This window comes from Talpa europaea (genome assembly GCF_964194135.1).
Source record: "Talpa europaea genome assembly, chromosome: 10".
Lineage (NCBI taxonomy): Eukaryota > Metazoa > Chordata > Mammalia > Eulipotyphla > Talpidae > Talpa > Talpa europaea.
Window position 1 is genome coordinate 28,398,187 of NC_140077.1, and position 12,830 is coordinate 28,411,016.

Here is a 12,830-nt window from a genome sequence, read left to right on the forward strand (position 1 = left end):
GCGAGTTCCAACAGCGGCCGGTCACACGCCTGAGATGCTGAGCCCCGCTTCAGTGGGGCCCCCGACTCCTGACTTCACGGTCGTTGCGGCACGTGACCCATCTCTCATCTCCCTTCCAGAGCCCTGATTAGGGGAGGGGAGAGAGCAGCCATGGCTGAAGCGAGGGCTGGATGGAGCCAGAAGCACAGAAGACAGAAGCAAGCACGGGCGTGGCACACGAACGAGGGACACAGACGCCTGGCACGCTGGTCAGGACATGACAGGACAGGGTGCCCGGCCTTAGCCCTGCACAGGTGCTGGGCTGGTGACTCCTGGGCAGACGCAGCCCAGTCTCACACGGAGTCCCTCCCACCGACCACCTCCACCAACCACCCAAACTCACCCACCCCTGGGACCTGGGGAGGCCCTGGGGCTGGAGGCATGGGCAGAGGGCAGCACACCTTGCACCGCTCACCTGCCGGTACAGGTACGGGCACTGCCTAGTTTCAACCCACAGTGGAATGGAGCTCCATCTCTTTGACTCTTCTGATGGGACCCAGTCTTCAGTGACCCGTCTTCAGCAGGGCTGAGGCTTCCCTGCTTACCAGACACAGCGAGGTCCCAGGGCCAGGGGTCAGAGGACAGGGTACAAGCTTGTCTGTGGCTCTCAACACTGGCCAACTGTCTCAATGCCCGACGCCCAGGTGAGAGGGAGGCACTGTCACCCCAACACCGCAGAAGCAGTATGCTACCTCGGGGCAGCAAAACTTCACCCACTATTACTAGAGGACACACAGATCTCCCTGGTGCCCAGCACAGACCTGCCACCACTGCAGGCACAGAGGCCTGCTGCTCTGCAGTATGAAGACAGAAGGACAGTGTGGGCCACAGGTCTGAGCCTGCCTAAAAGCCTTGCTTTTAGGACTCCCCCGTCAAGGTCCCGCAAACTGGAACTGTGCTGGCTCCCACAGAAAGGGCGGGTGCCTCTGGCAGTTCAACAAACATCCAGATGCCTTCAAAGGTGGGGAGGGCAGGATGAGGTGGGCACCCACACACCCCAGGAGTTGCTATCTCCGGGGCTGGAAGAGTTAGCCAGATAAAAGGGATGGCAGTGGGGAAACAAAAGGTCTTTGACTGCAGAGCCCGAAGGGACACCTCCTCAGTGGGGAACAGCAATGAATGGGGTGACAAAGGAGGGAGAGGCAATACTCTGACCCAGGTGAGTCTGACAAGCGGGGGCTTTGGGTGTTCTTTTCCTGGAAATCAATCTGCTCCGTGTCCTCCAACCACTTCATCTTTCTGCATCCATGCACCGAAATTATAACCGGGTCCAGGGGGCAGGGTGAGTGTGTGTTTATGTGTGCAGGGAGGGTGATGGGAAGCATCCAGATATTCAAAGTGTCCTTTTTCAAAGCACTACTGAAATCAGGACCTTGCTCTCTCACATGATCCCCCTCCTTCCGCTCCGAATTAGAGACTTGGCAAGAAATCTCAGGCATAAATCTGACAGGGAGGGGTTGAGGAAGAACATAAACTACTTTCACTTTAAGCAGACATTTCCCATGTGTGAGGCCTGAGGCAGCTGTATCCCAGAACCTAATGGCACAAGATCACGGAGACTCCCAGCAGGAGTGGGGAAGGGGTGGGGAAGGAGTCCCCAAAGCTGCAGGTCCTCCACGCAGTTGCTCCAGCTGGAGGACCTGTTTAAAACAACCTACAAAGTGAGCTGCCTGGAGAGAAGGCTCCCTGAGAAGCATTTCCACATCCACTCTCTAGGAATGCAGAACCCCCACCCACTCTCCCCATATGGTCTGCAGAAATCCACCCATCTTGGAAGTAAAGCCGCTTCACAGCCCCAGGCTCAAGGAGGGAGGCTGGTGAAGTCCCTCCCCCAGGCGGAGTGGTGGAGGGCCAGGTCACAGGCGCTCAGGAAAGGGAGTCACCTGCCAATGCCCTGGCTCCAGCCAACTCTGCCCATGAAGTCCATGATGGAGGCACTGGTGGCCAGGAAGGAGAGCCTCAAGACACAAGGTCCTTGCTGGCCCAGGCGCCTCTGCGGGGCTAGCCGGCAGCTCTGTGCACTGGCCAGGCCACGCTCCGGTCTCCTCAGACAGGAATGCAGATTGTGAGTGTGTGGAGCTGTGTGAGCTCCGGATTCATCATGGGCATCTAACAGTGGAGGGCAGGAAGGGAGCCTGAGGCTGAGGCTGACGCTGGAGACTCTTGGGGCCAATCCAGAGCACAAAGTCTCTGAGTCACAGACCCCAATCCCAGTCTCTGCACAACTACTTTCTTCATAACTTAGCCGACCAAGGAGGGCCTTAACAAGCACATAAATACAGAAGCCAGTGTGGCCACAGGGGCAGCCACATGCCACTCCCCTATGGAAGTCTGAGTGTCCCCCATAACGGGCAGGGGGTCTGCCCTGAAGAAGGGTTAGAGCAAATTTACAAAGCGCCGGCAGACAAGAGCAGAGTGCACTGCAGTCCATCTGGAGGTGGCAGATAACTAGTTTTTCCTTTTCTGAGCAGCCTTTCTCTTCTTCTGTCGCTTCTTTTTTCCTATCTTTTCTTTTTTCCCCACTTTTTCTTCTCTGCGCCCCCTTAGATAAAATTAGTAGAACCATTAATGATGTTGAAATAAGCAAGCGTCTGTGTCAGTCTGCACATATTTAACCCTGGTCCATGTATCCATGGAACTGTCTTCAGTTTCGGCCTGGACACCCTTTGGGCAAAGCACCGTGCATCAGTACTTCTAAAATAAATTAGACGTTTTCCTGGATGCCAGAAAATGCTAGACAGGCTTCTACAACATCTGTGAACTGGTTACAGATATTGTCAATTTGCCAACTTGACCCTTGTCCCTGCTGCTGCCTGAGGCTTCCTAAGGGCCAAGGAATTCACAGATAAAAGGGTGTGAAGGCATCCAGGGGCCAGCTGAACTCATCTCTACCTGACCCCAGTCTGTGCTCCATCTCAATTCAATGCAGAGCCGAACACTACTTGATTTTAAAAAAAAACTCTGCATTTCAAATTGAATATGCTTTGGAGGTTGGAGACCTGAGGTTCAGACGGCCATCCAGGAGAGGAGACAGGAGGGAGCTTGACCCCACCTTCGCCTTTCTGGATGCCTGTGGACACCCCCTGGGAATGACTGGGATTGTTCTGGAGAGCAAGGGAAAGGGTTGGTTAGCAGAATTTTATTAGAGCAACTGGCTCATGACTGTCACATTAAAATGATTCAAGCTGAATGGTATTTAATGATTTATGGGGTAAAGCCACCTGTTCCTAAAGAAAGCTGGATATTAACCATGGCCTGGAATTATGGGATTTTTACATGGGAAAATGTGAAAGCTGGTATTATGAGGGTTGAGTCTCTGGAGATTATATGGGGATGTTAGGAGAACCAAGGAGGCGGAGGAAGGGGAAGAGGAATTAGTGAGTCAAATATTCTTCAGAAAATTAGCACCACTGCTTCCATTAGGTTAAAAAAAAAAAAAAAAACCAAAAACAAAAACAAAAACAAAACAAACAAACAAAAAAAAAAACAAGATGCAAAAACTTAAGTCACAGATCCAATCTGCTCCTGAGTGAGACCCTGAGCTGTGGCTCACACGTGAACTCGGCAGCAGGGATTTAAGGCAACTGATCAGCAGGCCCGCTTAGCTCATCTTCATAGACTCCAGGGAGGATGTGAGCTGCACGTCTAACCAGCATAGCTTTTATTTCAGGTAAATAAATTCCCACATACAGTAGGAGGTTTATACCATGAAACATTTAGCATTTTATTGCTAGTGCTTATAATGTCACATTTGATACAATTTTAGTACAAGTGAAAAAATACACTGTGGCTAACATTAAAAAGCTGCAATCACATTGATATATCATAGATATCTCTTTACAAATTGCCAGTAGTTTCAGATAATAGAGAATTGTAACCTACTGACATTCATATGGCTCCACTTCAAATATATGAATTGTTTGACTATAAATATATTCTGAAATACATTGTTTTTCTAAAGAAACGTTAAAAAAATGTGCACAAAATATATATAAAAATGCCTTGCAAAAAGTTACAAATACCACCAGGCCCATCTGTGGATCACATTGATGCATGGAAATTTTATCTTGCCAGCATTTCTGATTAGAACCTGAAACGCTGTTGCGGCTTCAGGTGGAGGGTGAGTGGCAAGAGGCTTGTTTATTCTTTTATCTTTTCACTTCGGATTTCAGAAACCTCAGGGTTTACGCAGCCTCCGCGGCATACGTAGACTTCAGAGGCAATCACAGAAATCAAACTCCTGAAAGCAAACTCTTTCAGGATGGAAAGTTGAAATCAGATTGAAAATTGCATCTGATTCTCAAAGACTTGTCTTTTGTGGGAAGGTGGAGACAGGACCTCACACCCCCCAGGAGAGAGGTGGCCACATTCTGGAGGAGGCCAGATAAGCATCTCACAGAGGGCCTGAGCAGGAGGGGGGAGCAGAGGGAGGAGGGGGCTGCAGGGCAGGCCCTAGCCGCCACCCCCCTCCCAGGCAGATGCGGTGCGTACAGAGATGAGGAGCAGAAGCGAGAGGAACGCATGCTCTTGGAGGCAGGGCAGGGCAGGGCAATGACCAGGAGAGGGTCTCTGAGCACAGTCCCCGGTCACAGTGGCTTCTTCAAGGAGGCTACATGTCCAATCAGAGCTTGAAAGAGGAGGTGAAGGGGTGGCTGCTGCCCGGCATGGTCAGTACCTGCGATCATTCCGGGTCCAAGAGGGATGCCCCTGCCAGCGCCACCCATCATCTTCCTCCAAGCACCAAGGTGTGGAGGAAGGATACTTTTTTGAGCTCCGTGCTTGGCCATCACCTGACTGTGCCCAGACTCCCCGGGGGAAGAGCGGAGAAGCTCCAAAACAAACCAAATACACATCTTGAAATACTCATTGATTTAAAAAGGAAAATGAAAGTGGTGATGATGATGATGATCATGAGGGAACTGACTGGTGGAAGGTGCTAGTGGGATAATACAATGTCTTAGAAAAACCCCAGTTATAAAACAGCCAATATGCAAGGGTCCAGGGCATGGATGAATACAAGCTGCAATATCGTACCATATGCTATAAATGCAGTTGTCTACATGCTGGGCAAACCTCACGCCCATTCCCAGGCCAGTGCGCTACCCACAGACACATGCAGTCACCCATCAGGCCTTCCTCCCCGCACCTTTGCCCTTCCATCTCTCACACGGTTTTAGCTTTCCTCAAGTGGATCTAGTGGAAAGTCCTTTTTGGCTGCTGTGCTTACTTGTTTAAAGCTTTCTCCACGTATTCCTGAATCCACTTCAATTTCGGGTCAATGCACACTTGTCTGTTGTTGTTCTTCAGTCTTGCCCTGTCGAGAGAGGAGACCACAGTGTGCAGCTGCACAGGAGGCACCGCTCGGGTCTATGAGCCGCTCAGCCCCCCTCGCTGGCCCCAACTGCCCTTCCAGTCAGGTTCAGGTTGAGGAGGAACCCAGGTGTGCTGGGAACACAAAGCCAGGCCCTGGCAAGTCCCACTGCAGAGATCCTGGAGAGTGAAAGCATCTCTGTGGGGAGTCCAGGGAGACGTCACACAGGGGAGAACTCCCACAGGGGACAACTGAGTTGACCTTTGAAGGGTAAGTAGGAACTGGGCAGGTGAAGTAAGCGGGGGAGGGCAAGAGAAAACACACTAAAGGGAAAGAAAACACAGGGGACTAGGAGAAGGTGGGGGAAGGGGGGGAAGTGAGTGGGGAAGCAGGGCTCAAGAAGCAGATGTGAGGCGCAATGGGGTGAGGCTTTATAGGTAGGCCCTTGTAAGATTTTAAACTGCGGAGACACAGATTTTTATTTCCAAGCATCATCTTGATGGTGCATGGAGGACAGACTAAGCCTAGAGACAGGAGCCCTGCAAAGAGGCACTGCAGTAGCTGGGGGCGGGGGTGAGAGGCAGTGAAGGGAAGATGGTTTAGGTGCCAGGAGAGATAATGTAGGTAACTTGCCAGAAACTCCTTTCTGGAGCTGTTTACAAGCCCACTGAAGGCTCCATGGTCTCATTTGTTTCTTAGAAGTTATGCTGTACCTCCTCCTACTTCTTTCCTCCCTTACACTCTCCCAACTTGGAAACTCCTAGAGGAGGACCTGGACTTCTCTCGCTGGCTCCCTCCCTCTCTACCAGGAATCCTGGCATCAGGAATCTCAAGCAACCTGAGGACTCCCTGTCCAGACACTCAGGGTCTATGAGGAGAAACAAGTTCCCGAACAGAGGCTAAGCCGGGGACAGCCACACAAGTCTCCATGCTGTGTGGTGTCCTGACTGGTATGCGAGGTGGAGGGGAGTGGCCAGGAGCAAGAAGGACTGGGGGCCAAATCTGGGTGCCACTGTTTATTGATTCTCTCTGCCCAGGTAATATTTGGCATCTTCAGCTTTAAGGTACATTCCTGGGTGAGGGAAACTAGTGTAATCTGCACTGGAAAGCAGGCCCTGCTAGCTAAATACTGTATCTGATAAAATAAGCCTCAAGGGAGAAATAGTGTTTTATTGTAATCAAATAAGGAAAAAAAAATTTCCTCTTACAGCTACTTAAAATATGGTAAGCGACAAGCACATTCAAGGCAGCAAAGGCTACCCAAAAAAAGACACAAAACTCAAATCTAAGAACAGCTTAGCTTTTATGCCAACTTCTGTGCTCCATCCTATTTTCCACTTTCAGAAGGTGAGCTCTCCCCATGAGGCTCAGAGCCTCCCCTCTCTGGCATCCAGACAAGGACCACGCCCAGGAGTGCAAGCTTCCTGGGGAGCAAGGACACCAAACAAGGAGCAACCTGCATGCTTCCCTTGTCCTTCCTTTTCTGCACCTCCAGCAAGGCAGCCCTGTGTGTGCAAGGGGTTAAGCACAGCACTATGAAGCTATCTGCAGCCTCTGCAACATGAGTTCGATGCCTGGCCGGCCAGGGAGCTACCCACATGGCTCCTGTCTCACCCGCTGCTCCCCTCAGCAGTGTATTTCAGTCAGTCTGCCTGTTCTGTGCCCCACTCTGCCTCTGGTGAATCTGCTCACCCCCTCACCCCGCACCTCTGGCCTGTACCCCAGTTCTTGGATACATAAATAAATCTTTAAAAACAAAAAGGCAGCCCTGTGTATCTTGCATGTGCAATTTTGGTGTGCCTCCCTTCTCATACAAATGAAATCAAATGTTAGCAGCTGCCATTAATACCAGCAAAAACAGAAACTTGTACTATGTTTGAGAAAATGAGTTTAGTGAGCTGAGAATTTTGAAATTAAAAATGGCTAAAAATGGTTTCAGCTGATTTTGGGTCTCATGAATTGGTGTTACGTGATAAAGGATTAATTCAAAGTACCAAACCCCTGAAATTGGTTAGCCTGACAGAACTGCTGCCAGCAAGGCTAATTTACTGGACTTCAGCAGAAACTTTGAGGAAGGCCATGGGTCTCCAGAGGGGAGGTCTCTGAGCTGCCATTTCTTGCCCTGAGGGAAGGAAGCTTGGAAAGAAGAGACTGAGGACCACTGAGCTCAGCAGGGTACCCAGAGTGGAGTGCTTTCTGGTGTACACACAAAGTCAAATGCTAAAACAGCTGCCTCTAGTTACCCCCAGGTCAAGGATGGACAATGGGAACATGCCATTACTCTAGCTTTACCAAGTCTGTGAGGTAAGTGTCACTATGCCCACCAGATGTGACATCCCTGGAAGGTGATGCTGAGACTTACACGATTTGCAGGGCACAATTGGGAGTGTTAAGGATTTTGAGATGTTTGACGTTGGATCTGGCAACGTGGCTCTCAAAGAATCGGCAGGGACATCTGTAGCTCAGGCTCACCGGTTTCCCTAGAAGTAATGAGAACAAGACAGTTTATTATCCTACCAGGTCTTGGGATATGCATGTTCTGGGATATGCATGTTCTGGGATATGCATGTTCTGGCCCAGAGATAACAAGGTGGAATGATGGAAGGAGCAAGAGCGATGGCATGAGTGGGGTGGTCACCCTGGGGGGGGGGGGACCTTCTCTTTGAGCAGCACAGCAAGCTTTGGGTGGGCTCAGGCTCAGCGGCTATAGGGACAGAAGACAAAGGATCCGCAGGAGGGTGGGGAACTTGAAAGGAGCAGATCTCTGCTCAGGTATCTCAAGATAAAAGATAACCTTTCAGTCCAAGGTACTGAGGTTTCCAGTTCTTTGCAAAATAAACTCCTCCAGAAGCAATTGAGAAGGCCCTCAGGAAAGGGGGTGTGGGGTGAGGGGAGGCTCCAGGCCCTCTGTCCTCCCTTCCCTGGCATAAACCTCAGCTCAGGAGCCTCTGTATCTACCCAGGACAGGCTACCCTCCCCCACCTACAGCCACTTCTCTGCACATTCACCTTAAACCCAGACAACCGCAAAGGAATCCTCAGAGGGCAGGCCCAGAGCTCAGCTTTTCCCCAGCATTAAGGTGTGGAGATTAGTGGGACTGGAGTTAAATATGGCTTTCATTGTACAGGGATGTTACAGCCCCTTGGGTTGTATTACATCTTTGTTTGCCAATTCACCAATTTGCAAAATGCCATAATTGACACTCATTAGTGCAAATTAGCAAAGGGCTCCTGCAGAACCCACCGCTCACCCTTTAAGTCTAGAATTGCAAGCCCTGGGGGGCTGGGATTTGTGTGTGTGTGTGTGTTTCTGCGGATTTTATCCAAGTCCTACTTAATACCCCAAATTATTTGAATTTGCGGACCCTTTCATCAGGAATTAAATATATGTCTGAGAATATTTAGTCCAGAGATTTGAAAAAAAAAATAGTTTGCTATTTACAGAGCTCCCAGAGGCCGCCTGGTGGCTCAAAGATTCTGTATTTTTGACAAAAGCTAGAGAAGCCAGTGAAAAGGACTCTTTTGTTTTTTTTTTCCTAAAGGCTGCATGTGCCTGCAGGATGGCATAGTAGGGACAGAGCAGCCTAGTTCATTACCCTGTATGGAGGAAAGCAGAGCCCTCTCCCCTCAACTCCAGCCCCTGAAAACCAGAAAGTAGAAAGCCTAGTTTGGAGGTGCTCAATGACTCAGGCACTGGAGATGCACAGGGGAGCAGAAGTCCCCTCTACACCTGACCCAGCTAACTCCAGAAAGTCCCTGAGGAGTTCCTGTGGGGAATTCTGCTCTCCTCTGTAGCCAGATCACCTGGGCTAGCTGGGCTGGGGGTCTGCAGCCAGGGTAATGGAGAAGACAGTCTCCTCTAAGTGTCTTGTCTCTCGAGTTCCCTGGAATTCTCCCAAGCTGAGCTGGACTGGAGTACTTGGGTCCAAAGTGAGGCAGGAAGGGCCCCAGCCCCAGGGCAACAGTGAGCTGGAAGGGACAGAGTGTGACATGCTGCAGGAGCAGCAGTGGGGGCTGCTGTGCTCCTGTGCCTGAGAAGCTATTCTGGCTCCACTAACCCAGCAGCAGAGATCAGGCCAGAAATCAGAGCCCATTCTGAGCTCAAAACACTGGCTTTCTCTTTTTCTTCTCTCTCCTCTGTACCCCTGGGATTATCCATTTCCTTCAAAGGCAATTCTTATTCCTGCTCCCAGGTCCCAGTTGCCTGCCTATCAAATGGCGATTTTCAACAGGTTTTTCAAAGTGACAGAATCCTAAATGCTCTTACGAAGAGAACGCCATGCTGTGTCCACCTGGTGTCTTTTTCTCTATTTTGTTCGCTATTACCAAATGTTTACATGTGACTCTGTATAAGGGCAAGAAGTCTGACTGGCCCAGATGTTACACATGTTATTTGGGGTTGGGACCTGTTGAACTCAGCTCTGCTCTGGGGCAGTTCCCAGAGAACTTTCCATGGAACACGGAGCAGGGAGGGTCCCTCTGACCAAGTCTGGGAATGGGCCCCACTCTGGGGTTAACTCCTAGAAGCCCAGAGCACCAGGATTGCAACTGTTTGGCTGAGGTCAACCAGCAGAGAGACAGCGAGAGCTGGAGCCTGAACCTGGGGCGGGGTTGGCGGGGTGGGGGGGGTTCTCCCCAGTACAGCTTTGGGACTCAGAATGGAGCCAGAAGGCACATAGGCTCCCAGAGATCAAAAAGGGCTTTGTCGGCTAGGCTTGTAAGGAGAACCAGACCAGCCTGGAGCCCAACACCCTCACCAAGGCACTTGGTTGCCAGAAGGCAACTCCAAGGGCAAGTAACCTTCCCAGGGTCTGGAGAGTCTGTGGATGAGGACCCGCTCCTTCCATGCTGCCCCAGGCCAGTTATGTCCAGGACTCAAGCACCTGAGTCTCTGCATTCCAGCCCTTTCTATAGGTCCCCAGAGGAAGGACAACTAAGGGCAGCACCATTTCCCCAAGAAGTGCAAAAAGTCATCCCCACTCTCACCAAACGATTACTCAATTGTTACTACCCAAGCCAGAGTGTCCCTCAGGACCTGTAGAATCAGCGTGAATACAGAACCTAGAATACTCTATCAAGAGAAAAATTCCTAATCACATTTATATGGGCAGCTCTGCAGCTCTGACCAGCAATTTGCTACATTTTAAAGAACACTTTCCAGGGGGTCAGCTAGGAACCCAGGTTAGCCCAGGCCAGCCTGCCTGCGACAGCCTCAGGTATGCTCACTCCATCCAGGCTAGTATCTCCCAAGGCAGAGCAGGAGGTAGCAGCAGGTCTGCGGCTCAACCCAGCCCCAAACTCCAGGTGCTGGAACTGCAGCGGCCAGGGCTGCAGCAAGAGCACAGTGTCCTGCAGCCCTGAGCAGTTTGTTGCAAAGCTTAGTTTAATTTAGTTTTGTTCTAAGACAACAGTTTATTTTGGTTTGTAGTAGTGGTGTCCTATGACAGGACATCGAGATTTCTCTTAAGCTTCAAAAGGGAAAAAAAAAAGAAAAGATTTCCCAGTGAAACTGGACACCACCATACCCAGTGGCCTACAGCCTTGGTGACTGAACTTTGCTCACGTGGAGATAGAGTGCTCCCTTGGCCACTGGCTTGGCCGGTGACAAAGGAGCCTCTTTGCAAGTGTTTTCGGGCTAAGCGGGGGCAGGAGCGACTCAGAGAGCACCGGGACCTCTCTTAGGTGACCCGGGAAAGAGGCAGCGATTCAATGACTGGATGTGCGCCCGGGTTCGCCCCGCGTCGCTGCGCTCTGCGGAGCTGTGAAGAAGCGCGGCCGGGCGGGAGGCGCAAACCCCACAGCTGCTGGGTATGGCTTGCCGGCAGAGTCCCGCTAGCGTGGGGGCAGAGAGGACCAGCTTGGTGTGGAGGGGGCGGCGTGCATCTGCACCCGACCACAGCGCCCCGACATGCGCGTCGCGTTGCGAGAGGGACTTTACCAAGCGCACATTGCCACACGAACCACCCATCGCTCCTCCAGCACCATGCATCGCGGTGCCCCCCGGTCTCTGGACACCGAGCGGGCGCGAGAAGGCACCAGTTGCCAGGTAGGCGGGTCAGGGCACCTGGCCCGCGGCTCCAAACTCGGTTCCACACTCCGGTGCCTTCCAGCTCCGAGCGCACCCTCAGCTCGCTCCCGCCCAGTTAGCCCTCCCGCCTCCGCTCCAGCGTGCGCTCAGGTCCGGCGATCGCTCCGGGTTCCTGGAGCGCAGCGCGGCGCGGAGGTTTGAGCGAGTGGCTCTAGGCGTGGAGCTTCAAACCCGCACCCCGCGGGACAGCACCTGAGAGCAGGAGCCTGAAGCTCCAAACCAAAGCAAAGTCACATAACTGGATGCGCGCGGAGCGGCGAGGGCGCGGGCGAGCAGCAGCGGGTCCGCAGAGCGCACGAAGCCGGGCTCCTGCCCACACCTCGGCGCCCAGGGCACTCACCGTCGCTGAGGCAGAGCGCGGCCAGCACGAGGGCCAGCACTGCGACGACCTTGGCATCCATGGCACCGGCGGGCGGCGGCGAGGGGACGGAGGTCAGCGGCGGAGACCACACTGCGGCGGAGAGTGAAAGTGCGGCGGCGGGAGGCGCGCGCCGGGCACTTTAGAGGCGAGAGCGGGGAGGGGCGGGGCTGGGCTCGGAGCCAGGGGCGGGCCTGGAGCCGAATCCCCGCGGCGGCCGGGGGCTCTGGCGCGCGTCCCCTCCCGCCCCGCGCCCCCCCCCCGCGCCCCCCCCCCCCGCGCGCCCCTCCTCCGCGCCCTGGGTGCTCCCGGGACCGCGGCGCGTTCCAGCCTTTGACCTTCCCAGGCTGAGCTGGGCCCGGCCCGGTGGGTCCGACCTGCAGCGAGGAAACCAACCGCCAGCGAGCCAGGCTGGAGGACCGGGTGTTCGTTTTACGCAGATGGAGAGATTTAGCCCCTTAGGCCGGAACTAAATGAAAACTAAGGAAAAACAAACTAGTTGATCCTAGGGGTTAGGGCCGCTGTACCCGCAGCGTCCCGAAGTAGCTAGAAGCGTCCTGTTTTCTGAGCAGGAGACCTGGAGCTGGGGTTCAGACTCTGGGCAGAGCCCGAAAGCTTGGCCTAGGAGCGGGACACCGGTCTTTGCAAGTCAGCGCGACTCGGATTCCAAACCAACGCCATTCTTTGTCAGCAGAACCTGAGCCTCAGTGTCCTCACCCGTAAAATCGGGTCTCTAAAATAGGATGCTTTGCCGAGAGAAGAAAACAAAGCGTTAGCCCCGAAGGCTCTGAGTAAACGTGTATTTACTTAGCCTTTTGGACCTCTGCTCTCTCAGCTGTGAAACAGGCAAATCTCAGCTCCCACCTCACTCAGAGGAAGTGGGGATTGTCGGAGACTCCGCTCCCCACCGCCGCGAAGTGCTCAGCATGGAGACTGACACACAATACTCAGTACATGGAAGTCTGAAATAATTCGTTAAACTGCAGTAATTTCGCCCTCTGCCCAATGCATTTGACACCAAAAAGGATTAAAAAA

At 52.7% G+C, this 12,830-nt stretch overlaps 1 protein-coding gene across 1 annotated transcript; it reads right to left on the reverse strand.

Annotated features, from left to right (window-relative positions):
* Window positions 1-2,329: 2,329 nt before the first annotated feature.
* CXCL12 (C-X-C motif chemokine ligand 12) lies at window positions 2,330-11,876 on the reverse strand. The gene is made up of 4 exons (XM_084245657.1): window positions 11,778-11,876; window positions 7,713-7,830; window positions 5,267-5,353; window positions 2,330-2,581 (listed from the first exon to the last, which is right to left on the reverse strand). Exons 1-4 carry the CDS (start codon window positions 11,836-11,838, stop codon window positions 2,488-2,490), a joined length of 360 nt encoding a protein of 119 aa, XP_084101783.1. The 5' UTR covers window positions 11,839-11,876; the 3' UTR covers window positions 2,330-2,487.
* Between the last annotated feature and the right edge of the window lie 954 nt (window positions 11,877-12,830).

Coding starts and splice junctions, on each gene's coding strand:
- CXCL12 (XM_084245657.1), bottom strand. CDS start 11,838: ATGGATGCCAAGGTCGTCGCAGTGCTGGCCCTCGTGCTGGCCGCGCTC. Junction 5,354..7,712: donor AATTGTGCCCTGCAAATCGT/GTAAGTCTCAGC, acceptor CTCTCTCGACAG/GGCAAGACTGAAGAACAACA. Junction 2,582..5,266: donor GTGGAGAAAGCTTTAAACAA/GTAAGCACAGCA, acceptor ATTTTATCTAAG/GGGGCGCAGAGAAGAAAAAG.